Genomic DNA, 27,601 nt, shown 5'->3' with positions numbered 1-27,601 from the left:
AATGCGCCTCATAGTTCGGTGTACCTTATATATGACATAATTTAAAAAATAGACTATTCATTGACGATGTGCTTTTATATTCCGATGCAAGCTATAGTGCAAAAAATTCAGTAATTTGGAAAAAAAAGATGACCCAAATATGAATCAAGTAACAACTTTAGTCTACAGGTGTCTAATCTAATTTAGTTTTAGGATGGAAAACTTACTTCGTGCTTCTCATTTTTGACGTTCTCCATGGTGACCTCATCGAACGTTTTTACACTTGCAGGACGAATCTTGATGTTCCTGAAAAAATTCAGAAATATTTTATTTCGGAATATTCTGACAATGACCAAAGATTAACATTTAATTGTGCTGAGGTCAAGTTCAGCAACTAAACTACGGGAAGTTAATCACTTTATCAACAGTGCGCTGCATCTCTGACAATATGCTTTGAAAACACGGTCTGTTTGCTTTGCGTTTCAACACTCGCCGCTGAAACGGCAGCGATTTAACTCCAGCCTGAACTGTCATTGCTGCTTTTCAGCACCTCCTCTATGAACACTCTAGGAGGACCTGTGAAAACTCAAGAGCTCAACAAATATTGTTTTAAGTACACCGCAGTCTTGAAATGTTGGCCCTGCGGTTTTGAGGGAAATTCCTCACAGGAGTCACAACACATTGCTCCTCAGGAGCTACAGCCTGCTCATTTTTTATCAAGTGCCAGGCAGATATGTCATTGTCCTCAGGTCGGACCAGAATGTTCTCCAGCTGAGCTTAATAGGAGGGGAAATACTTGTTTTGAGCAGTTTTCAGTGAAAACTTCTCTGCAAAAGTCCAATAGCAGTCCACAGGGGGAAAATAAAAGACTTGTGGACAAAATAATCAGCTTGGTGTCAGTTTTATGAATAAAAAAGCAAGTGAAGGATGATGAATGCTCTTACCATGTGCCCCCTGAGTTGCGGAGGGAGATGGGCCGTGTGGACGTCTCCTCTGCCGGCACTGAGGCGGTCTGTTCTCCCACCGTCACCAGTAGGGCTGTGTTGATGGGTATGTAGTGTTTGCCGTCCTAAATCAACAAAAGGAGTGGATTTACGGCCAATGCTATGTGCGCTATGCATATCCACAGGTGGTGGTAAGAAGCCAAAAAAACCAAGGTCACGCATTATAAATCTGCAATCATGAAGTTGGAGCAGGAAGCATAGTTCATTGTAAGCCTTCGAGCGCTGGAATCGCATTACTGACAAGACAAACACAAAGCAGTGCAACATGAAATTGAACAACTGTCAGAGAATGAATGTATTTGAAAAGATGGCTGCAGAAAACAAAATACAGACTGAAAAAAACAATAAATTATAGGAAACAAGAAACTTGCAAGATAGTGAGTCATGGAGTGTAGAGTGGACAAAAACTGTCTTACAACTTCATTGTATTTATTTTACTGCTTTTGTGTGACGCCATGTGTGGCAGAACTTTTTATAATGGTTTATTTTACCTTTCTTGAAATAATAAATGCAAATATAAACATTTCTTCCTGTTGCTTTGGTGAATTTAGGGGTTCAGAAAGCCCATCTTAGACACAAAATGAATGAATTTCGGTTTGACATCCATCCAGAATTAATTTAACTTCAGGAATCACGTTTAGTTTGAAAAGAATGTGGTTTGTAGTAGCTCAGTGGGTTAAGAAGCCTCCTGCCAATTTGTTACTGTTTGGGAGTTAAACTCCTGGGCTTGATGGTCTTTGTGCCTTTAAGCAAGACACTTAACCCCTAAGTAACCCTAACAGTGAGAAGCCAGTAAATTACTTTGAATAAAAGTGTTTGCCACAACCTTCCTAATTAGAAAAAACGAATATTTTCATGAAATGGTAACACTAAATAGAAAACTGATACAACACTTTATTTTGGGCACAAAAGATTAAAAGCCATAGTCCAGGGTGTAAATATTCTAAGACTAATGCTCTTTAAAAAGTATTTTCTTAACCAAAAAGGGTCATACGTAGACTAATACATGTATGAATGAAATATTTAACATGAATATCCAATGAATTCTAATTGAGATACTTCTATTTCTGCTTACTAAGATGCAAATAAAGAGCTAAAGGGTGGTTGTGACCTCCAAGTGAAGTAAAGCAGTACTCTCCTCTTTATTCTCCTCCATTCAAACTTCATGGAGACCAGTATTTTTTACCTTTCTAATATTAATATTTGTTCACCAATTGACCTTTTTTAATGGTTGCAGAAGGTGCAGATAATAAGACATGAAGAAACAGTTTTTTTTGCTGCATACCTGTTGCACGCTGGCCTGGAGCAGGTCTCCGAGCCTCTCGACCAGCTCAGTGAAGGTTGGTCGCTCCTTCGGCTCGCCCTGCCAACAGTCCAGCATGGTCTGGTATCTGTGAGTGAAAAACAAACCTCTCTCAGTCCTTACTGCATGATAGACAGGGAACCTAAACAAACGGGACAGTCATTCCTTACGCCAAAAGCAGCAGGCAGTGTGTTTGGAATGATGTATTGTTTAATGTAAAGGAGGAGAAACAACCACCCCAGGACCGGTGGTCTTTTCACCTTCAGTGAACAAAGTTCTGCTCCAGAAACCACATCTGCTCCAGCTCTGTTAGCTGTCATCCAGACCGTTCAAACATACCTCGTTCCCTCTCTTTTATTGTGCTAATCCTGAGCCTTCGGGACTCTGTGTGACTCTGAGAGCCCACAGCCACGATCAGCTTTCTGACAAGCTGTCAGCATCTCTGCCCATGTGGGGAGCCTCCAAACCTTTACATGACTTTTCTTTGCTGTAGCCTCCCCCATTCAGGAGAGGATTAGAAACAGAACTCCGCTTCTGTTGCTTCAACTGTTTGCAGCATGACTTTAATTAGACATCCATCTGTGATGTGCATTAATGTAACCAATGTGTCTCTCATCCGTCAACAGACTCAGCTGGGCTTTGAGGTTTAGTAGTTTTTTGGTCTCTTGCTGCAGGATCACAGTACCTGTTTGTCTGTGCAAGATTGTCGGACCAGCTTTAAAGAGCCAGCTTCAGCTGAGACCTTAAACACCCACTCCAATGAAAATGGTGTTTTTGATTATTTTAACATGTTCTTGAAGCATTTTTCTCATAATCTTGGACATAAATAAGGACTATTAGGCTTAAATTGCATTTTTGAGTCTGTCTTTATTCAAATCGTTGTGAATCAGTACAAGACGAAAAAATAGTGTTTGAAAAAGCTTATAGTTGTTACGTTCAAACTAGAATCAAACTCCCTGCTCTGCTCTATTATGATGCATCCACTTGCAGACAAATAGATCCATTAATGTTTCGTTTTCCCACTTTTTGGGCTGACATTTGGCTCCAAACTGTATGGCTGGATAGTTTCAATATTGTTTGCCATTTTTGTTGCATCGCTAATATTAGCTTGGGGTTGTGAGGGGCTGTAAGATAGTGGGAGAGTGTGTAAACAAAGGGATGATAGAAAAGGAGCGTGGGATTATCCGTGCCAACAGTCCCGCCCACAACTCAGAGTAAAGTTTCTGATGAACTCCGCTCTGTAGAAACTGTGTCTTAGAAAGCGACACAGGATTTTTGATTTTGCCTAAAAATGGGATAATCATAATTAAAATACCACTGGGAACACTTTTAAAAGATGAAAAGATGTTCGGAGTGGGACTTTAATAAATGTCAGAAATGTGTGTTCAGGTGCTGCTCCTTTCAGCAGTGACAGGAAGTGGATAACCTGATCATATCTCTTATAGAAAACACTGGATAGACGTAGATATAATGCATGTCGGCACAATTTGAACAACATTTCCTGCCATGAAGAGAAATAGCATGTCTACCCATGTTTTGTTTTGATTTAAAGAGGAAGATTTCTGTAGAAATGAAGTGGAATGAACAAAAGAAATGAGCATCCTCATGATCTTCTCCCGCTTTCTGCAAAGAATCCACTAAATTCTTCTGTGATGGATCAGAGTCGGGCATTTTTGCTAAGAGGCAGTAGAAAACATTCCACATGAATCGAGATTCAAATTAAATGGCACTGCCAGCAACCTCATGTGGTTCTCATCATTCTTGTAGTCTTCTGCGCCGAGGGTCATGGTGTCAAAACCTGGGCTTAGACACACCTGTGATTAACTGCAGAGCTCTTGAGAGGATCAAGAGAATTCACCCCACAGACCGAGTACATCCAGTTTACACCGATACCAGAAGGTTTTATCTCAGCTTTAAATTGGAGGCAGGCCTCACAGTCCTAAGAATGCAAAGTATTTAATCTGGCAGGTCAGTTTTCTTTAATGTAAGCTTGAACTGAGGTGGAAAAAAACTTCATATTCTTGGCTCTGGTTGAAAGCTACAATCTGTGTTGCATTTTGTCTATTATTTCTAATCACCGTCTCTTTTAAGCAGCCGATGTGTTTATTCGGCAACTTTTACACAAAAAGCTTTAGAATCTGAATGATTTGTTTGACGATAAGAATGACGAGTAAGGCTGAAGTACAATAGAAACGTTCTACAAACTAGGATTGACTTATAAAAAGGCCTTAACTCTTTTGGTTAATTAGTGACAGCAGTGACACACAGAAGACTTCTCCACTTCAAGCTCAGGCTCAGAAGATCCAGGTCTTTCAACCAGAAAGAGCTTCAAAGCTAAAAACCCAAAGCTGCAGAGCTAATCAGTAGCTAATGATTCTTCCTGCAACATTCAAAAGCAAGATTCCTCATGATTCTTATCAGGTGGCTGCTGGTACAGCTCCAAAAAGGAAGAAAAAAAAAACACGTTTTGTTTTATATCGACGAGAATTAATTTTTCTCGCTGCCTTCACTGTACGACTCACTGCCAGATCACCTTCTGACCTGCCTGTCCAAGCAGCCTTCATCAAAAGTAGAGTGGGTCAGACAATGACCATTTGACATCATTGCTCACAGACTGTCTAATAAAGCTACATGACACCCTTTGAACTATCTTTGACATTTGCAGGTAATAACTGATAGGATTTCTCACATTTCAGAGGAAGCATAATCTGGTGCCCTCATCCTGGTCCCTTCCTTCAGCCTGCAGCAAAACTCCTCATCAATCTGGACGCCGGGATACGGGGAGGCGCCTGAGAGGAGAAGGGGCAGCAGCATTACATTCAGAACAATGAGTTTGATGTGCCGTAAAAAAACATATATGCAATGTAAACATACTCTGATGTTTATAACAAGACTGAAAGAAGTTTACTGTAAAGTGCTTTGGATAAGAAACTCTTGTATTACACAACCATGGTTCACTGACCAAGCACAGCAGAAGAATGCCGCTATTATTCTTGTTCAGCCTGGTCATTAATCTGTCTGACATGTCACTTGCTACCTAAAATGTAACCTTAAGAGGTGTTTATTTTTGAACATAAATGAAAAGAACAGTGTAGACCAAAAGCACAGGGTACTCTGGTCCCTGTGAGAGAAAAAAGAATGCATTTAGTAGCAGGTAATGATCTTAAAATGACTGCTCACCCTGACATAGCAGAGACAATATTTCTGTATGTTCAAATTACCATGACAACAAGCTTAATCTCTACGCAGCTGTGTGTCTCAAAAACAACAAGACAAAAACGGGGATCTGCGTAGAAAAATACATTTCCAGAAGTTACCGTTCTTCTTGGGTTACAGTTCTAGGTGTGGTCACTGTGAACCCCATGAAGTGACATGAAGTCTAGTGTGAAGAAATGCTGAGAAAATAATCTGGACTAGACTTCATTCACTGCTTCACTGCTGCTGCATACATGGAAATGTAAGTCTAGAAAATACAATGGCGATCTATCAATCCATGTCAAAACTATCACCACTGTAAAAACAGGTAAGGTTAAAAATGAGGGGAATTATTTATAAACTATCTGAAACCTTCTCCATATGGTTTTACACTCAAGACAACCGCTCTGATTGGTGTGGTTGGTATTAGTTTCCTTTTCATTGTTCTACATTTGGATCATTGACACATTAAATCCCTACACTTGCAGCGAGGTGGAATTAATTCACAGTTTAAATGATTAGGTTACTGAACTGAAATATTGTTAAAAACAAAATTAAAGTGAGTCCGATCCTGCATTTGCATTGGCTTTGGAAACGATCATTCAAGTGACTTCTTTCAATGTAAAGTCTATGTAAACACGCGGACATGAGCGTTTCAGGCCTCCACTATCACATTCACGCATCGCGACACAAGATTTTTAGTCCTTTATCAAGCTCTACCTTCAAAACGCATGGCTACTAACTGCGTGATAAAAGTTTAACCAGTTAAACCTTGACCAATCAGGGACTCGGATGGGTCCTTTTTAATTCACAGAAATGCCAACCGTTTCAAAGTTGATTATGGAGGAGAAATCAATTAATACAGTTTGTGCCCAGCTGGAATTCTATGACACCAATTCTTTCATATATCAGAACAGAGCTGTGAAAGAACAAGACTGGAGCAAGCTTCATGACACTTTCAAATTTTTGACCAAGCCCCCTTCAACTGTGAGAACATGGGCTAGACAGTCCAGTGTGAACGCCATATGCTGAATGCGCGTTCAAGAACCCGCGCTCAGTGCATTCTTGAACATGCATCACAGTGTGTCCGTGGCGTAAGGATTCTGCAAAAATTTCCTTCGATTCAAAAAACAACTCAGCCTTGGTGTACAAGTCAGGAGCTCCAGAGCATTTAGATAAACAGGAGTACGCTTTCTCTGAGATAAGTTTGAGCTCTGAGTTGTTGAGTTTTTGCTTGATACAGAGTACAGTGAATGTTTTGAAAAATGTCAAATCTGAAATGCAAAAATGTGCTCCTGTTCTAACCAAACTCAGTCTAGAGGCACTTTCCTCCACCTCCTGTCATCCAGCAGTGAGACGTCATCCAACACAGAACAACAATAGCCAAGGTCTGAAGGAACTCACCACAAATCTTCCCCATGCTTCGAGCTACTGAACCATAAAATTATAAAATAAAATAAAGGGGCCTGCAGCTGGTTTCTCCAGCTCTGACAAGACAGGACTGGTAGAAAAAATTAATTAATGTGGTGCTTTTAAGGAAAACAACAGCACAGTAGAAAAAAGTTATAACACTAACCGATTATTCTATTCAGACAAAAGAGCCATTATGAAAAAATCTGAGCAAATATAATGTAGAGATTTTTTTTCTTTCTAAACTTTGATTTTACAGAGAGTTAGATATCACACAATGGAAAGCTTTAGGGATAATTTTACTAGTAAGCTAAAAACCTGAACTCTCCAGGAGTATTGACATACTTTAGCTCATGAATGATCCAAGATCCAGCTTGAAGTAACCAGAGTTTGACCTCTAAGAATAATCAGGTTCAAAGCTTTTTTTTTTTTTTTTTAGCATTTTCTTCTTTTTGTGCTACTTTTAATCTTTATGTGCTGATTTGCCTTTTGAGGCCCAGCTAACATCCTCCAGATGTGCAAAAAGCGGGAGAAAAAAATGAATCTACGTGTTTGTTGAACAGAAATTGGTTACAATTTTTTTTCCCACTTTGCTGGCTGACGAAACCAAATATTTGTGGAAACACAGATTCAGAGTGGGTGCCTACTTTTTACTCGAAACTCTCCATAGTTAGTCTTACTGAATCATACAAGAAAAATGTGCTGTTAGCTCCTCGTCATGCTTCACTGGCGAACAAATCTTCCTTCGGGCAGGCAATGTGTTTACACCCAGGACGCCCTTTTCCCTCTGATCTGGCTGTTTGATTTCTGTATGTTTTTTATGTCACCAGCTGGAATCAAACACACGTGTGTGTGTGTGTGTATGTGGGTGTGTGAGTGTGTGTGAGGTGGGTTTAATGTCCCCAGCTTTCGCAGGGCAACACAGATGCTAATGTTTTCTGCACGAGCAGCAGGAAAAATTGTTTTCTCAGACTGACAATTCAAGCTCAGGCTTTGTCCCAAAGGCATCATTACAAAGTGAAAGAAGATAGTTATGACTCTGTGCATCTGGTGAGGCTGTATGCTGAAGGCACAAAACTAATCCACCAAGCCCTACTTAAACTGAACATCAAAATATGCAGGATGGCCTTATGTTAGCTAAAACATCACATAGACACCATAGAATTCTAAACTATTTATAAATTAATGATTTGCCAGAACATTAAATTGTCTTTCATCTCTCCCTAAGTCCAGAATAAGTCACACAAACCTTCCATAAGCACTTAGGTTTAGTGCTCATTGATGCAGTCGTCTTACAGAGGGTGTGTGTGTTTTGTTGCAGGTGTTTTGTGCAAATATTGATGCACTGCAATTCAAGATATTTTACCAGGTTTTAAGTAGTTTTAACTTCTCTTTGCTCCACACCTTTCCAAGCTTTTCTCAAAATCAGCACTGTCAAAAAAATCCTTTTGCTTCTTACTTTTGACAATAGAAAAACTTGATTTTAGAAACAAAAAAATTTAATTGCACTGTTATTTTTTATTCAATTTTAAAGTAGTTATTTAAATCACAATTAGTTAAATAAAAACTCAAAAAAATACAAACCATTTGCTTATTACTAGCAACAAAATTTCTTATTTTGGGGCTGTGCAAAATTCAATTTAAAGTAATTCTAAAACAGTCAGCTTCTTTTTTATTTTTTTTAGCTTTTCTTTTCTTTTCTGAATGCTTGTGTAGAACTCCCTGTTTCTATAAATTGATATTCTATTATAAAATTTCTTTTTCTGTAAAAATGAATGCTGCATAAACAGATCATTTTACTATTTTCTAGTGATTTTCTTTTCAAGATTTGTGTTCTTTTCCTGTTTTTAGGCTATCTCTCTTTGTAATGTGGTCTAAATTGCTGCCTGCTGAAGTTAAGCACCAGTAGTCATCACAATATCCGGTAAAGATGGTAATAAAGTAGTTTGGCAAGAAAACAATATTTTTCTTCATGAAAAAGAACAAAATACAAACCAGAAAGCTTTAGAAAAATATTTGTCTTAAAAAAACTATTTTATATAATTTTCCTATCAAAAGAGCATCTTTTTGACTTTTTCATTTTTTACTTTTCCTGATCATAGAGCCCATCTTTTGGCTTCAAAAGTGAAAAAATTGTGGAAGTGAATGTTTTCTTCATTTAAACTGACTTTACAGATCAGTACGGATCCATGACACTTACCCAAAGAGAAAATCTCCCACATGAGAACACCAAAGGACCAAACATCACTCTGGGTGGTGTAAATCTTGTCAAAAATGGCCTCAGGAGCCATCCACTTGAGAGGCAGTCGAGCCTGTAAAAGATTGTGGAGATCTCACTTATGGATTGTTTTTCCCACATAGCTTCGGTGCAGCCCTTTTTTCTTTGATAAACCAGCAATTTACTTTCTGATTCCAATTTCTTTGGTTTAAAATACAATAAATAACAAATATTTTATCATTCAAGTTTCCAAAAAACTCACGTCTCCTTTGCGAACATAATCCGGGTCTTTGTAGATGTCCCTGGCGAGTCCAAAATCACAGATTTTCACCACGTTGTTCTCAGACAGCAGAATATTTCTTGCAGCCAAATCACGATGAATGCACTGATAAAAAAATTAAAAATTAAAATGAATGAAAGAATCTCTCCTAAAATGATCTTGCATGTCAGTGACATTAAAATGAGGCGCCTGCTGCATGCAGGATGACACATGGACAAGTCATCAGCGAGATTACAAGAGGAAATATTTTTTTTCCTACATCCAGTCTACAAAAAATGATTCACCGCAATTTTTTTACAACAATGGCTTTATTCTTCAAAGATGGTCTCATCCTGTTACTGCAAAACTATGAATGAGTTGAAACAGGAGATGAGTGTTGGCACCGTTTAAATGATTCAAGTGAGGATACACAACAAACAGGAATAAAGTGGGTCAGATCAGAAGCTCTAAGCACAGTAGGTCACATGGATTTTCATTGATGATAAAGGTTTAAATATGAATAAAAATAACAGTAACATGCATAGGATGACCTCTATGAGGTCGGAAATACCTTCCGTGAAGCCAAGAACTCCATGCCTTTTGCAACTTGGAAGCTGTAGCAAATTAAATCCTCTAGGCTGAGGACTCTTTTGTATAAATCTTCAGAATCTGCAAAACAAAAACGTTTAAAGCTTTATTGATGATGTGATTCTTCTTAAATTCAAGATAAATGTATCTTTAATACAAACATGTCTTTTAAGCAGTATGTTGAGTTCTGCACACCTGCCAGATAAATCAGAGAATTCTTGTGGAACGACTGCAAACGTCCCACAAGACAGTGCGAAGAAAAAAAACCCTGTTTTAGACATCTTTCCTTCATCCTCTGTCTTTAAAACATCCGCCGGGAGGGAGAAGAAAAAAATACGTCCCTTTATTATGCAAAAGAAATGTGTGATGATGTGCGCAGTATGCGAAGGAACTCACAAGGAGTCCTTCCACTTCCCCACCTGAGTAAACAGCTAATCAAACCAGAAATAACACATCAGAAACGGAGTGGCTAATGGGCTAAGCATAAGCCAGAGAGCAGAGCCCGGCGCGGGTCAGGACAGGAAACAAACAGCCGCCTCCCCAGACTCTGTGGGTGACAGTGGCTCCTGCTGCAGCGATTGTACTGCTGAGCAGGGGGAGGAAACGTCCCATCAGACTTGAAAACAATCTGCAGGGAGTGTTTGTTCCCAGCCAAAAAAGAGAGGGGCAAGAGTGCGGGGGTTGAAAGGAAGCAAGACGTGCTTGGCCTTTACCTTCTTCCTCTTCCTCAGAGTCGCAGTAGCTCTTATCTTCGATGAAGCCAGAGCTGGCTGAACTTCCGGTGCTGGCCACGCTCTCCAGGCGGCGCTTCATCAGCTCGCTCAGCTCACAGCCTGACCCTGCTGACACCACTTTACCGTCTGGGCTCTGTTCAGTCACACAGATCACGATGAAGCACAGCGCACAAGAAAAAAGCTTTTCACAACTTAAAAGAAAGCTAATCTGCCTAAAAGGAACAATTACATAACTTCTACATCATTAAGCCCACCTTGTAAACAAGAAAATCGTCTCTCTTGCTTCTTAAATGGTTAGATAGGTTGCCATATTTGCAGAACTCCACGATCATCATCAGTGGCCCTGTGAGGACAGAATAATGCAGTTATTCCTGCTGTAGGTAATAGTTCAATCCTAACATCCATGTATGAGATTTAACCTTTTTCAAGTCCCCCCAACATCACTTAAATCATGCATTGTCCCATCCTCTTCAGCAGCATTAAAGCTCACCTCCAGGTTTGGTGCAGGCTCCCAGCAGGTTGACCACATTGAGATGATGACCAATGTGGATCAGGATCTTTAACTCTGACATCAGAGCCTTTCGTTCGTTTGATGTAGCACCTCCTGCAACAAGATACCGCAGTTCAGCACATTCTCTGAATTCCCTTAAAAATGCCTTCCTTTAAGTTTTTTAAACAATGTTTTGGCATCTATAATACCCAGACTTAAATATTACCAGACCAGATTAACTAATTTAAACTAATATTTGTTATAACTGCAGAAGAGTAAATCTTAAAATAGAGGTTTTTCTTATGCACTTTCGTGTTTCATCCGTACACTAGCGTCACAGTTTCCCCTTTTTGGAGCTGAGTGAAAAGTTTCTGAAGCAGAGGTTGTTCATTAATCTGTAAAAAAAAGGAAATCCTGCAAATGATGCAGCTTGATGGCACAATAGATAACTAATAATCTATTTATTTTATTTGAGGATTCTGAAAGACCTTGTGATAAATCTTTAAAATAACATTTTTAACATAAAAAATGGGATTTAATTGAAAGGAGTTCATGGGGAAAAAAAGGAAATGACTGACTTTACAAGATAAATCAGTTTGTCATCATCACAATTGTTAATGATGAAGATAATAATAATAATAATAATAATAATAATAATAATAATAATGGATTAGATTTATCTGTGCTTTTCCAGACGCTCAAAGCACTTACATTGTGTCCATTATTCATTCACTCCTCATTCATACTGGGTGATGGTAACTACTGATGTAGCCACAGCTACCCTGGGGCAGACTGACAGAGGCGTGGCTGCCAGTTCGCGCTTACAGCCCCTCTGACCATCACAGGGATCATTCATACACATGCACACGCCAGTGGAGCCACACTGGAGGCAAGGAGGGTGAAGTGTCTTGCCCAAGGGCACAACAACATTTGGCTGGTGGGAGCGGGGAATCGAACCGCCAACCCTTCAATCATTGGACGACCTGCTCAACCACCTGAGCCACTGATTAAAAATATTAAAAAGTTCCTCTCTTTTCCAACTATGTTTATGAAAAAAAGGTCTGAATGACAACAATACTCTTTATTCTATGTAGTTTGAGTTTCAGAAACAAACAGCGAGAGTGTGATCCTCTGTTTCATGCAGTGACAGAAAGATGAAACTGGGAGCTACAGTTTCTTTGAATGCTTTCATCTTTATTTGGAAACATTAGTAATAAGTGAGATAGAGTTAAATCAGCAGCTAGACTTGCAAAAAGGGAACTTCAATCTTTAGAAAGTTTATTTTAGTGGTGAAGCAACAGCCTTTACTGCCATTAAACCTCTGGTTTAAACCAGTTTTCTAAAGAGCAGCACGCAATAGCTCGCATATTTAAAGTGTCTTGTTTATGGCTACTTTGTTGTGTTGAATTTTGATTTGTCAATATTGATTTTTGATGGTTACAAAATAGTCCTTTTAACGGATTGTGAAAATTTAAAAAATTGGCATTGTTAACACTAAAAAGCAGGAGTTACGTAGAAAAAATGAATGAGGGAAGAATAATCAGAATTTTCAGAGGTCAAGATTATTGCTTTTTTTCTGCATTTGGAGATCCCACCTTTGAGCATTTTAACTGCAACAGTCTTGCAGGTTGAGAGCTTGTCGATTCCAAACGCAGAGGCCTCAACCACCTTTCCAAAAGCTCCGTGGCCAAGAGTTTTTCCTGACAAAGGCAGAAGATGATCGTTAAGATGAGCAGGTAAAATGACGCAGAACAGTCACCATTTCCATTACATTGAAGAAACAAGTTAGAGGAAGTAAAAAACCTGGTACCCACTATGTTGTCTTGCCTTCAAATGTGGAAGTTAAAGTTTTGCTTGGATAATTTAAACGATGCAAATCATACTAACGTTTTTAAGATTCCCAGAGGTTTATTTTTTATATTGTTGTTCCATAGGTTAAATAGAGGTTTGGTTTTTATTTGAAGTTTTTTTCCCCATGAAATGACAGGTATGCATCACCTAGCCGAAGGCGGTCCCGGGGAAACTCCCACTTGCTGCTGTCGTACTGGAGGAGGTCGTCCTGCTCGTTGAGGGGATACTCATCAGGATCAATGATGATGGACGGACCCATCTTGTAGTGTGCTGGCTGCTGGTGTACATTCATAAAACAAAGTCAATTTTATGATACATCCTTTCCCCTATGAGCTCAAGAAAACTTGAACTTTCAGTTATTTTAGTAAGGAAGCAAAAATGACGAGGTGCAGTTTTTTCACCAAAAAGTCAGCAAAAAAGCAGAAACATGCCCCTTTTTTAGTTTGAGTACATAATGTTCTTTCTTTTAAGTCACACATTCGGAAATAGTCCTGAATGCCAGCTAAACATGCACGAATTACTCATTCTCGTCAGCTGAATTCCTTGTTATTAAGAAAAGGAACAGCAGAATTGTAAAAATGCTGTGTCATTACTAACATCAGCCTCACAGGATTTCCAAGAAACAAATAAAGAGAGGCTAAGCCCTACCTTCCTTAGCTTTCGAATGAAGAGGATCAGCATGAGCCAGAGGAACGTGGCAGCAGCTCCAGTACACACCAAAATGATGACTTCAATGTTTGGCTTTCCGTCTTCCCCTGGAAGGAAAAAAAACCTCCTGTAAACTGTCTGATCCTCAAGACTCTTTGGGTTTCTCCTGATCTCATTTTGTTACACGGAAGAATTTGGTGATTAAAGGAAAAGCACTTGTATTTTAAATTAGCTTTAAACATGCATGCAAACTTATTGCTATTTAACCTCCAAAGTACAAACATAAAGCCATTGATAAATGAAATAAGTTTCCACTCATAAATAAGGCTCATTCACATTTCATTTTATACCCAAAGACGTTCTGTTTCACAAATATTTAAAGCTCTTCGTATTTTTTTCCTTTTCAGTGCCCTGCTGCCACCGTTACTTTTCTGGGAATCATTAATCATCCACTTAACACTTGACAGAGGTTACGTCCTGCACATTAGCAGCCCTTGGCCAAAACCAGGATCATAAAATTCAAAGAGGAATTCTGTGGCATTCCTGAAGGCTCGGCTCAACAGTTTTTTTTTTTGGTGAAGTCACCACAGAGATGTTTATAGTGATGACAGGAAAGTAAAGCTCCACAAGGACCTTTGTGTTTTTTCTGGAGATTCACACAAACCTCAAAACTAGAAACCAGTGCAGAACATGAAAGTATTACACAAAATGTTTTGGTTTTTAACTTGACGTCTTCTTTTGGAATTTTTATTTTCTACTCCACTTCCAGCTCCTGCCATAATGCCATACTACAGCTTCACAGTAATTAGGTCCATAGATTCCCCTGCTTTCTGATACGTTAGACTGCAGATTAATTCCATTTCTCTAAATCCTATCTCTAGATTTGGCTATAAATGTTTGTATCTTCTTGGATTCAGAAGTGAATGGAAGTTTTTGGGTTGTTCTGGGTCTACTAAGGACAAAGTCAAGGAAATGACCATCTAATTATTTTATAAAACTTTGTTTTTTCAGGTCTGAAATTGAGTTGGATGTCTAACTCACCGAGCACTGTGACCACAGCGCTTGTTTTGGCGAAGCCCTCAATATTTTGGGCAACACACTCGTAGAGCCCCTCATCTTCTTTCTTCACCCTTTCTATGACCAAAGTGCCGTCTTCTTCCAGGGTGACACCTTCAATCAAAAAACTTTCAAGTTCATTTCAAGTGTGCAAAATACGAAACATATGAATTCTTATTTTTCAGTTCGTAGTTTATTAAATTCAGTGTAGAGTTTTATTTCAGTAAAATAAGCTAGAAACACAGTTTTTAGTACAAGTTCACCATGTGAGTTTTTAAAACATATTCTGAAGTAAACAGGAATCAAAACTTCAAATATTCTTTTAAAGAAAAGGTTGGTTTTATAGTGTCAGTGTTACGAAAATGGTATTCTTGTGGTTACCTGGGCTCTCCTCCACTAGGACACCATTCTTGTACCACAAGATGTGGGGACGAGGAACTCCCAAAGCATAGCAGGCCATAACTAGGGTGCTGCTGCTGTTCACGTCTTGATTTGTCAGATTCTGACTGAGCCATGGCCGTTTTCTCTCTGCACAATGCAAAATAAAAAACTTTCCATTTGTGTTGTTCGCACAGCATTTGAGAGAAAGCCTCAATATTTGCATTCTCAGGAGATGCAATTGACAAAAAATGTTGCTGTAAGTTTTTTTAGGCAGAGCAGAAGTGTAAGTGTTTCTTTGTCTAACATACCTTCCACGATTAGCCTAGCTGTCTTGATGTCAACCCTCTTGTAGAGGTTAGAGGCTCGGCACTTAAAACCCGCGGTGCTGTTTTGGGACACGTTGTGCAGATGGAGGGAGAGTGATATAGAGTAGTGGCTCAGCTGAAGGCTAGAGACATCTGAGGTGATCACTTGATTCCTGGAATCCAGCCACTGCAGGTCGGTGTAAAGGTAGCGGGTTGCCCAACAGGTCAGTATGACGTCATCGCCCTCTATTGCTGTCTGGGGTTCGACAGTGACTTCCTGGTGATCTTTGAAAAAGATTGTGGAATTATTTTCTGGAACATTTATGTCCTCTGTAGCTAAATTGTGTGATCAACATCTGTTTCACATGCGTTCACCTGATATTTTACAATAGTTTTAATATGTAAACTTTGCGTCAGAAGAGCAGGAATGCCATCATTCCAGTTATTTCCTGTTTCATCACTATTAATTGGAAGCATGTTGGCGGACGACACTGCTGACAGTGATTCCGCCTTCATTCAACTGGAGCGAGGCTGAGTATGTGACCCGAGGGAAGCAGACTGTGCTTGTTTATTCAGTTTGCTGGAAAGCATTCTCTGTTCCGTAAGAGAAGACAGCTGTTATTACAATTGTGCCCTTTTCTCTCTCGCAGCATTCCATCCCTGTCCTTCGTTCTCACCTTTGGAAGAATCCCTTTTGTCCAGGGAATTCTATAACTGTGGGAGAATATTTTATAGTACTTGGCATTCCATCTTTAAAAAGGTTCATCTACACCCTAAATTCCCCCCACCCCCCTACACACACATCTGTCCAAGCAGTCCTTCACCTTTATTGCAGTGAGCTGAGCTCCGTATGTGCAACAATACCTCATCTCTGCCGTTCTTACATATCTGTCTAATCATTTTGAGAACACTTGGAAATGCTCAGGTGCACATGAAAGTCAATTGTCACTGCAAACTAGAGGACAAGCATCTAACTGCAGTTGTTCATAGCTTTTTATTTAAACGCGTGCCATTACAGCCCACCATATGGCTCAGGACATATTCTCCTCACTTCCGCCCTGAAGTCGTGCAGCTACACTGGGAGATGTTTTCAATTAATGCCCCCCTCTGGTCTCTTCATTGCACAACACAATCTGCACATTCCTTCCTTGCTTGTGCTGTTCGTTACAGACAGCACTGTAGCTGATTTGAAATAATCCAGCACAGAGCAAGACTTGATTTGCAGTCAGAGTGATGCTAATTATGCGAGATCCTTCGACTAAAATGCCCAATAATTCATGACCGTCGGAGGAGCTCCGATGCTATACTCACCACCAACGAAGAAAGGTACTATCATGGTGCTCATGCCGTCCTCATTCTGAGCCACGCAGGAGTAATTCCCCGACACACGAGCATCCTCAATCACCAGTGTGCTCACCGTCTAAAACAGTTGGTATCAGTTAATAGCTTTAAGAGATGCCTGCTAATCAAAAAAACCTCATATTCACTTTGGTTCTTTTGTGATTTGCAATCATAGTACTGAGTTTATGGTTAGCAGGTGCAAGGCCTGCTCTGCATCTGAGATGTGTTATTGTCCCCTTTTCTTGACCTGTATATGACAACATCTAGAGCTAGATATGGTGTTTTTCAGCCAAGAAAATGTCCTTCACACAAGTCAAGAGCTCTACTAACATACCAGATTTTCAAAAACACATGTTAATTTGAAGAGGTAAATTGGGGTGAGAATTTTGGATTGCGAAAATGAATGACCCATATCAATGAAAATAGTTTTCTGGTGTTTTTAACATATGGACAGAAAAGTGAGATTAAATTTGCATTTCAGAGTATTTCTTTATTCAAATTGTTGTGAATCAGGAGCAGACGAAAAATGCTGACAGAAAAAGTTTGTGGTTGTTACGTTAAAGCTATAATCAGCAAGCCACAAGCTCCCCGCTCTGCTTCATATCAGTGCACCCACTTTAGACAACTAGATCCATCTCCTTCTTTGTTATCTTTGTCTGAGCTGGAATCTGACTCCGAACTGTACGGCTGGACAGCTCCCATATTGCTCGCCATTTTTTTGCACTGAGAGTGCTAGCTTGGGGTTGTGAGGGGCTGTCAGCTAGCGGGAGAGAGCGTTAACAAAGGGATCATGGGAAATTAATACAGGCTTACTCCCCACCAGTGATCCTGTCCACAACTCATAGGTGAATTTCAAATGAACTCCTGCCGTTCTGCAGAAACTATGCTCTATAAAACGACACAGGTTTTTTATTTTGGCTAAAAATGGCATCATTATAATTAAAAGACCACTGGTAACACATTTACAATAGATCAAGAGAATTTCGGAGTGGAACTTTTGGGGTTTGGGGTTAATTGCATCGTTTTAGTTATGGGATGTTCAGCTATTTGACAGGGAGTCTATGATGTAGGGTCTGCTTTGGTGTGTCGATAGGCTGTAAAATAGGTCTGCAGTCCATGTTGATATGTCATCTGTCAAAACACGATGAAAGAGTATTAAATTACAGCTACAACTCACTCTCATGTAACTTAAGATTGAAAGCAGTCACTGGGCTCACTGCTGAAGGGCTGACCTGACCAGACGCACTGTGACCTGTTCTGCCCATGCAGCCCTCCCATGTTTTCCTTGCACACTGACCCAGGCCATTCTGCCCCTCCACCGGGTCTCATGGAGAGCTTCTCAGAGGCTTGGCCCTCACCGTGTTCTTATTCATGGGCCAAAACGATTTATGTGGGGTGACAGAAAGGAATTTGCTTCCAACAAATCCCCCGTCTTTTAAAAGGCTGCTTGTTATCATTGACCCTTAGTCCTTACCCCCATAAAACACCAGGACCAGCCACAAGAACCTGTAAATAAGAAGTTCCTCATACTTATGTCAGACACTGATGTCCCGTGAAAATGTCAGAATTCACTCTCTCTGAGTGAGCGCATAATACATTTAGAAGTTTATTTGAATTTTAACACAAAGATTAGCGGTTAATTCAAACCTTAATTTGAGCCAGCCTGCCAGCCGGCTCGATGAACCTAATCCTGCAGACAGACTGAGGCAGGGCAGCAGAGGGCTGCTCTTAATTATGTTTGGGGTTAACAATTTTATTACAGACTTCCCCAGGACATTTGAACTCGTGTATACAGTTTTCCCGCTGTGATGGGTGTTCTGGTTTTACATGGCAATGTGTCTTTAATTGGAGATCACACACTGGTGTTTCAGTGGTGACTTGCAGAAAAGCAACATTTTAATAAAACACAAACATTGACAAGGTGTTTTATGAAAAAAAAAGAGAAAAATATAAAGTTGCAGTTGTATGATGTGTTGTTTTTCTCCATATAAAAGGAATGTAGGGGACATTTTACTCCAATAAAGTTAATGGTCTCTGGCAGTTATGAGTGCCTTAAAGTCCTTCTTCTACTAGAGGCCTTGTTGTCTGCACAGAGGCTTTTGTAAAAGGATAAAACCAAAGTGGCACGGCTGGGCTTGCTCTGGTGGGGAAGGAGCACAGGGGAGCAGACAGCCAACGGGAAGTTTGGTGTTCTGAGGCGAGACGCTGGGATCTTATCCTCTCCCAGAAAGACTGTTTTTGTGCACAGTGCATGAGAAAAATAACTGAAATGTTTGAGTGTGACTGCTTACAAGCGATGGGGAACTTGCATGCAGTCCAAACTAAATGTCTTCCAACCATGCATCAGGGGGATCAAAGTTAAAAGTCTGTGTTGTTCTGCTTGAAGTTGGTGAGGAGAGGCAACAAGAGGCTGTCTCTGAAAGTGCACTTTGTGCTGCTGAGACAGTTACATGGTGTAAGCACTTTCAATTTGCTCAGTGTCTCATTTTTTTAAATGACCAAATCTACATTTATTACAAGTTTTGATTGGCAATGGTGTTTGCCAGAACCAAAATGAATATAACCCACAACAATGAGTCATTCATGTTTTGTTTTTTTGCATGAATTAATTGATTTACATACCTTGTTTTTACCTTCCACCTCTTCAACCATCGCATTTATGTTTTTGATCCAATTTCTGGAATAGTTTCCTTGTTTATCCGTGTTGACCATGATTGGTTCGGTGTAACTCAAGCAACTGCAGAAGCATAAAAAAAGACTTATAGGAAAACCAGCAAAACGAATGGCTGCACTGACAAATTTGGCTGCTTTGAAAAGAAATGTTGTAGACATCAGACAATCAATACTGTAAACTTGCTATCGAACTCGACCAGAAATAAAATCTAGTGATCCAGGTACCCCCCCTCCCCCCACGCCAAAAGCCAGCATGGCGAACAATCAGCTTGATGAGAGGAGAAGCAAAGGAGGAAACAGCAGCAGCGACAGGAAAGGCCGTGCATCACATCTTACAGGAACCCCCTCCCCACACCCTCTTAAGCACACACTCTGGCCAGAAGAGATAAGGTTGATGTAAGACCTTGATGGTCAACAAGGGGCAGCTGATAACTTCTCAACCTAGTGATAAAGACATTCTCGTATTTCTGCCACCTCAACTATTAGCCCTATTTTATGTCCAGCCCTGGAAGCCTCCGTCACCCCTCAAACCCTCCCAGCTTCCCAGTCCTGTCCAAACTCCACAAGATAGCGATGAGATATGATCTTGAGGGGCTCTTTTTTGAACAAACAGTGACACGCACTTTGCAGGATAAGGCCAGTACAAAAAAAACAACAACATTTTACACAATTGGCCTCCCAGCAGGCTATAGCTGTTCCTAGGTCTCATTAGCTGCCTGCTACAGCACAGCCACTGTTCTTGCTGCCAGCATTGATTATCTGTGGGTCTGCAGAAGTATTTGCTTTGAACTCTGCTTTTATCTACGATGCATCTAGTAAAAGCACATTCTTCTCCATTACAGCTTGATGAAAAAATAACGCATGAAAGGCATCAAACAATACAACAGAATTCAGTTCACAATGTTGTTTCTCTTTTAATGGATTCTTAGCCTGATAAGCTCAGTCTAATGATCCATTGTTTTTCTGATCTTTGCAGCTCGCATGTCTTCTGTCTCAATATTCCTTCTCCAAGTTGGTTCACTTCCAGGCCATCAGTCATGCAGTCACTCCAGTCTGTTCAGACTGTAACTGCACTGGGAATCAGAGATTAATATATCTCTGCAGAGCCGCTGACCGCAAGTGAGAGGGCGTTTCTCTGGGGGTGCTTCTTTTTGTTTTAAATATCAGGGGTCTAAAACAGAAGCAGTGAGTCAGAGAAAAACTGGTTTCCTGGGTCAGACTGGCAGTTTTGTTTCCCATAATAGCATATTTATTGTGGGATGCCGCTTCGCAACATAAATCAGAGTTTATACTTGATGTTATTACTTAGGCTGTAAAAAATCGGAAGAACAATTTTTCATCAGCGGATTAGAATGACTCATTTTTTTCAATAAACATTAAAAAATCAATAATTTTAATGGGGTACTTTTTAAATAAAACAAACTAAAATTGAATAACCTGAAGGTGCAGGTTATGATACGCAGACAGGCTGCCGAGGCCGGCTCTAGGTTGACGTCATGAAATGGGCGCCACCCACACGGAGCAAAAGTTGGTGCATCAGAGATCAAGAAGTCTTACTTCCGCATAAGAAAATTAGCTGTGAAAATAACTATTTTTAACATAAAATGTGTTCTTCGGTGTGCGGAGGTAATGTATAATCATATATATGGATGTAGTATACCATTAAAAGGCTTAAGGAAAGGAGAATCAATGCATTTTCTTTAAAAAGTAATCAGGATGTTTTTACTTTTTAAAGAATGCATTTTCTTTAAAAAGTAATCAGGATGTCTTTATGTTTATATAATTTTTTTTTTGTTTTAGGTTGGTTCTTACAAGTTTAGGTATTCCTAATATTCATTTATAGTAGGCACTTTCCAGACTGCTTTCAGTTTTCTGCAGGCACTTTCCATCTTGTTCAAGTAAATAGCAACCTGAGAAAATGTGCTTTGCAGAGTGTGATTGAAGCCTGATTTGAGCATGTAAAGGCAAACTTAACTTGACTTGTCATTGGAAGCACTGAAACCAGTATAAAACCCAAAAAATAAGCCACAGTTGCATCGTAATATTGGCAAATTGAAACTGTAAGATTATACTACAGCATTAATGGAAATAAAATGAACAGATTTTTTTAACTCACTATTTAAGCGTTGGGTCTTCATGACAAGGCTGCCACCGCCATGTGATGTTTGGCAGTGGGTGTGCATAGGAAGTGCAGGTTAGCTTGTGCTGCTTTCCAGACTTGTAGGGCTGCACGTTCATGGTGGTGAGTTCTGCCTCTGAAATAGTTGGTTTCACTGTAAAAGAGACAAGCACATAAATACGGTGGCCCTGAAGTGCAAAACACATCAACAAGTCACTTAACGCAAAAACATATCATAGATAATAAAACAAAGCAAAATAAATAAAAAATATGGGATTACATTTTTTTTTTAATGCCAGAAACCAAAACTTAAAAAAAGAACATTTCAGAACACAAACTAATTTCTGGTTGCTGAACAGTAGTCATCATCATCAGTAATGCCCCATAAAACCTTTCTCAGTTGTTTTTTTTATTTTGTGATTTTTTAATCATTTACTTTGATTTTTCTGGAAACATCTTTTCTTTCTAAAACAGTACCTTGTAATTTTGTTATATTTTTCTTGGAATTGCACTTTTTTTCTTTTGGAACTATGCCTTAGTCCTGGATTTTTTTTAAATATAATGTAATGTAATTTTTTAATTGTCGTGATCATTAAAATGTTTAGTGATTTGACTTGCACTTCAGGTCACTGTACATAAAAACACAAACGCTCATCGACTAGATTTATTCCTCCCAAGCAACAAAACACAATAGCTTTTTTGCCCTTGCATCTAAATTTGTGTGGGATGACATCTGTAATAGAGTGACTTGAAAACAATCTTGTCACTAAATCCATTTGTCCTTCAGACGCTGTGCAGAAGAATGGAAGGGTGACTGTCTAGCTGAGGGTCAAACGGTGACCCTGCTGTAGCGCCGCCGTTGCTAAGTTTCTCAGCCATGTGTGCCGTAATGAACAACAGACCATAACAATTGTGCCAACTCCGAAGGTCATCAACATCACTCAGCCATTCTCTGTGTTTTAAAGGAGCTCAAATATCTGAAACCACTCACATAACTGCAGGAACCTGCCTGTGACTAAACCCACTGACGTACACCACCATCCTTCGGCGCACATTCATAAAGTGACAACCCTAAACAACAATGATGAACAAAAGCTCAAAATAGCGGTTTAATTGATCCCAGAACTCGCTCCTCACTTTGCTTGTGTGTGTGTTTTATTTTTCTTATGTCGTTCCAATAAATAAAAGGAGGGTGAAGCAGCTCAGTCAAGGGTCATAAATAAAGTTTATACAAGCAAGAGGTCTGATTTTTCCACTTTTTTGGCACGCTAGTGGGATTCCAAAAAAAGAGTTAAAAGAATGCGGTGTGAGAAACTGTGCTGCCCCCCATGGCAAACAACATTTTTTCTGTCCTCAATGGAGGGCAGTCTCTATCAAATATGGCACTACATTTACAGCCTTTGAGGGCTATGGTGTTCCTTTTAGAGCCATAAGAACGATGAATTGCATGTTCACTCCTTGCTCCTCATATGATGTAAACATATAGCATGGGGCATGTTTAAATGATGGTGAAGATGCAAATAAATGTAAGGGACTGAGGGATGGGGGCTAGTGTTTGTGTGCACAATCAAGCTCAGGCCATTTACACACTGCGCCAAGCCCCTTCAAAAGAGCCTCAATAATCAACAACAGCTGCCTCAGCTACGTCAGTCCAGGCCTGCAGTCAACAAGCCCCCAAATTCCTCTCATACTAGTGCCGCTACCTGCAGTCCAGTGAACTGGACAGAGAGCAGCAGCCTGCGTTCTTGAGTAGCCTCAATAAACTGCTTGCTAATCTCTGTTACATTGGCCACTTCTAAACCCATTTCATATGAGAAGTTACCTTCAACCACCAGAGTATAGCTGAGGTTCCTGTACAAGTCCTTCAGTTTGCTGCCCACAGTTATAGTGAAGATGCCAGCATGCTTCTGCTGCACATCGTTGATGGCCAAGCTATAATCTGACATCTTGTAACACGTGGAATTCTTCTGAATGAGGACCCCATCTTTATACCTGAAAATTGAAAGAAAATGAGATATAACAGTCTAATAAAGTTGCGATGCTATAAAAAATACAGAAATATACAAAGCACGCAATAAAAAAAATAAATTAAAGGGCCTCTCCCCTGCCATTTTTAAGCCTTTTATAATACGGTACACAATATCCATGTATTTGATAATATATCACCTTTGGCTTACAAAAGAACAATTTTTTAAAGGAAATGTTAGTTATTTTCCTGAGTTCTTTTCCAACCCGGAAGTAAGATGTCTTGATCTCTGAGACACTAATAGCTTGTTCTCTGTGTAGTTGTCACCCATTTCATGACGTCATCCTAGAGTCGGCCTTGGCAGGCTGTTCTCACTTATCTACGTCAAAATACTACCTTGGGGTTTCTTTTTGTGAGGACTGAACATTATAATACACTTAAAAGATCAAAACAAGATTTTAAATACAATCAAATACAAACAAATACCGTAAATTCCGGGCTATAAAGCGCACCCAATTACAAGCCGCACCCTCCTATTTTAACGTGCTCAAATGTTTTTGTACATACACAAGCCGTATTAGTATACAAGCCGCTGCCTCGATAAAGCGCGTCCTGACTACCAGAGTGTGCATGGCTCATTACCACACTGTGGGCAGGTACTGGCCTTGTCTCAAGCTCATGTATCTAATTACACCCACATCTGAAACAGCATGGACCTCTATTCTGTTCACAAGTTCCTCAGTTATGGGTTTTTTTATTTTATTTATTTTTTTTTTTTTTAACTTATTGACAAACTAGGTATCATACATAAAATTACTAACAGTAACCATATAATCAACATTACATCCCTCAGTTATGATGAGGAAATTTACATCTGCGATCCCCCATTTCCCATGAGTCTTAGGGGATAAAGGCGGGGCCAACGCCCGGCTCGCCACACTGTTGTTCGTGTTTAAGAATGAGCAAGGAGCAGCAGTGCATGGAGGGGTGAAAAGGAACAGCTCTCCTTCCACTTGTGTCGCGGCAGCATTATGGTACTAACGGGGCTGGTTAAAAAACATCAGTAAAATAGCGCGCGCCTCAGCGCGATACGCGCGCCTCAGCGCGGCGCGTTCGTCAGAAGCTTCCTTTCACAACAAACACTTGTTGCTCCCCGGACGCCTCTGCGCTCCGCGCTCGCCAAGCGGGCTCCTTGTCTCCCCTTCCTATCCGAAAAGCTCACATGGTGGCTGTGAGCTTTTCAATGCAAAATTCCGCTCAGTCAGAAACCGTAAAAACGACCAAATGGATTTGTGTTTCCAGTCGTGTCCCGACAAAATAAAGGCTGATGTTATTCACACATATTTACGTGCAGCCAGCCGAGTCACTATGACTCAGAGGTAAATACACTTCTGAGCATGCGCTGTTCTCTCCGTCACGCAGCTGACCGGCATTTCCATTTACTGATGGGGGATTTTTTCACGCTGCTTTTAACGATTGCTTTTAACTTGAAAGCTTTATCATATTGTAGCGGCGATCAAGTGCACGTTGGGTCTAATGGCACCAAAGGATTCTGGGATGCGGCCGGGCATGCGTGTTTCATTTTGTTGAACCATGACTGAAGTGTCTAAGACCTGAAGTGACGTCCATGCTGTTTGGCTGCTCAGAGGCGTGTTAAAAAGATGACCTTTGCTTGGTGGTGGAAGGCGCATACAAAACCATTCACTGAGCTCAAATGTTCGTACATGGCGGCCGCCAATCAAATCCATAAATTAGCCGCGTCACAGAATAAGCCGCAGGGCTGTGAGCGCAGGAAAAAAGTAGCGGCTTGTAGTCCGGAAATTACGGTAATTTAAAATTTTCTAAAGAAAGTGTAAATGTAAAAACTTTAAGCTATTTGGATATATAGTTTAGAGCAGAAAGCAAAGAAATGAAAAAGCTGTAAAGAAAAGTATATAATAAAACTAGCACTGTTACCAAGGCTCAAGATTCAAATCATTGCACATGTCATTCAATTTCAACTAAAGATTAACTCTCAAGTCAATTTTTTTGTGACTGGAAGATAGTGGGACATGCAACAGATCAGTGACACAGTTGTGTGCAAAACAACAGATTTTAGAATGAAAAATGGTCAGAGGTTCACCACCATGTTCACAAAATGTGAAAGACAATTCTGAACATTCTTCCTAAAACTATCCATATTCTAAATAGTTTACCATCCATACTAAACTTCATTGACATATTTTAAGAATATAAGACATCTCGGAGCCCTCATCAGTGTGTGAATGTGTGTATGAATGGGTGAATGGGGCTGTCACTGTAAAGTGCTTTGTACAAGTATATGCCATTTACCATCTCTGTGTGTAGGTCTATGGCACAAGGCCAAAAGCCATCTCCTGATGCTTGTGAACTCTGAGCCCTGAAGCAGCTTTTTATTAAAACAGGCAAGATTCTGTCATGAATATCACAACATGGGCTAAAGAACACATCTGGAAAATACTGTTGCAGAACACTGTCTTGGGGTTAAATGAATCAAAAACTTAAAATTGATTTTTTGGAATCCAAAGACACTACATCCTTTGGACTAAAAGCCAGAAGGGCCACTTTGACGTGTTGTTGGCATTTGTTTTAAAAGTACATCTGTTCTAGTATTAGGGATGTGAGTTATAAGGTGCCAAAACAGCTTTTTCTCTAACACTTTCAGACAAGACCTAAGAATATTGAATGGCTAAACTGCAGCATCTGGTCCCATCCGTCCACAGATATACATAAAACATTGCATTTTGGCTTTACAAACCATAACGTCACATCTGGCTTGGGCACGGCGTTGACCTTGGGCTCAAGCACAATCCTCTTCCTGCCTTCATTCACTACTACTGTACCAGGACGTTCATGCTTGTAGGAGACGTTTATGAATGGATGCTCTGCAACACAGACATTTATCATTATAAACATCAATGTGGACATTCAAATGTAAATGTAATAAATATTAACCACCTGATGCATATTGATGAAAATATGTATCAAACCACTTCGGCTCCAAAATTACGTCAATTAAGCATCTACTTTAAGGTTAAAACACAAGTATTTTTTTTCATAGCTGGAAATAAATTCCAACAAGGGGGTTAAAATCTCACTGATGGCTGCTTACCGAAGACATAGACTCTTGCAGACACATTCAAGTGTTTGCTGGGTTCAAGTTCAGCTTTGCAGTGATACACTCCTCTGTCCTCCAAGGTAACATTTTCAATCCGCAGGCTTTTCTTCATCACCTTTAGGCTACCAGTGATGTTCTGATAAGGATATGTTTGGTGTTTTTTCTGAAAACAAAGACCACACCATAGACTTAACTGAAGGCATCTCTGGCAGTTTCATTTCAGTCGAACTGAACATACATTCCTATTTGGGTAATCCCAGGAAAAATCAATCACTCCATTGGCAGAGGTTTCCGCACTACAGTTTATGGTGAGGGTGTCCCCAATCAACACTTTGACGCGATCTGGAGTGATCTTTGCATTTTGTAGCATAGAACCTGCAAAAATAAGACATGTTAGAATGAGAAATGGGCGCAGGAACTGAAATTTGAATCTATTCTAGAAAACAGGACTCACTCAGCCTCTTTGGGATGTAGAATAACTTAAAGTGGCGTCCTTTGATGACAGAGTTACAGGTGAGCAGTGAATATGTTTTGTAGGGACCATAGCGAATCTTGAAGCCCACCTTTGGGTCCCATTCCATTTGTTGAACAACATCCCTTGATAAATTTGGGAGCTGCAGCGATGAAGACAAAGCCGGTATTTTCAGCGAGGTTGTGCATCACAGATCACTGAACCAAACAAGCTGAAGAGGAAGGCACTCAACTTGATTTAATTTGTAACTCATGCTTTACTAGGCTCACCTGGGGACAGAAATCTGTTAGAGGGAACGTCTGATTAGCTTTTATTGTTTTTAAGGGATCATGACCCCCCTGTAATCATTTATGCCAAAGAGCATGCGACATTTCAGGCTCTACATGACTGACTGTTTGTTTCTGTTCCAGAAGAACTAAGGAAAGTGCATGAAGGGAGCCAAAGATTGACTCGTCGATAAGCCATCAGACTCT

General features: G+C 40.0%; 1 protein-coding gene across 2 annotated transcripts in view; it reads right to left on the bottom strand.

Moving 5' to 3' along the window:
* The window catches only part of LOC100049480 (vascular endothelial growth factor receptor kdr-like), a 42,746-nt gene that overhangs the window by 5,180 nt on the left and 9,965 nt on the right, over positions 1–27,601 (bottom strand). Inside the window, exons 5-28 of one of the 2 annotated variants that reach the window (XM_011479978.3) lie at positions 27,111–27,270; positions 26,895–27,031; positions 26,651–26,819; positions 26,297–26,423; positions 23,377–23,546; positions 21,552–21,708; positions 19,385–19,499; positions 16,733–16,841; positions 15,425–15,706; positions 15,117–15,263; positions 14,721–14,849; positions 13,680–13,786; positions 13,179–13,308; positions 12,776–12,880; positions 11,181–11,294; positions 10,945–11,033; positions 10,670–10,823; positions 9,940–10,037; positions 9,372–9,494; positions 9,092–9,203; positions 4,976–5,075; positions 2,269–2,374; positions 924–1,048; positions 207–285 (exon numbers count right to left, since the gene is read on the bottom strand). In XM_011479978.3, the coding sequence (XP_011478280.1) occupies positions 207–285; positions 924–1,048; positions 2,269–2,374; positions 4,976–5,075; positions 9,092–9,203; positions 9,372–9,494; positions 9,940–10,037; positions 10,670–10,823; positions 10,945–11,033; positions 11,181–11,294; positions 12,776–12,880; positions 13,179–13,308; positions 13,680–13,786; positions 14,721–14,849; positions 15,117–15,263; positions 15,425–15,706; positions 16,733–16,841; positions 19,385–19,499; positions 21,552–21,708; positions 23,377–23,546; positions 26,297–26,423; positions 26,651–26,819; positions 26,895–27,031; positions 27,111–27,270 (3,144 nt within the window). The remainder of the gene's footprint in view (positions 1–206; positions 286–923; positions 1,049–2,268; positions 2,375–4,975; positions 5,076–9,091; positions 9,204–9,371; positions 9,495–9,939; positions 10,038–10,669; positions 10,824–10,944; positions 11,034–11,180; positions 11,295–12,775; positions 12,881–13,178; positions 13,309–13,679; positions 13,787–14,720; positions 14,850–15,116; positions 15,264–15,424; positions 15,707–16,732; positions 16,842–19,384; positions 19,500–21,551; positions 21,709–23,376; positions 23,547–26,296; positions 26,424–26,650; positions 26,820–26,894; positions 27,032–27,110; positions 27,271–27,601) is intronic. The other variant, XM_020706464.2, reaches the window with a different exon arrangement.

Source organism: Oryzias latipes, chromosome 10 (genome assembly GCF_002234675.1).
Source record: "Oryzias latipes chromosome 10, ASM223467v1".
NCBI classification, from domain to species: domain Eukaryota; kingdom Metazoa; phylum Chordata; class Actinopteri; order Beloniformes; family Adrianichthyidae; genus Oryzias; species Oryzias latipes.
The sequence above is the reverse complement of the archived record's forward strand: the minus strand, read 5'-3'. Positions and strand labels throughout refer to the sequence as shown.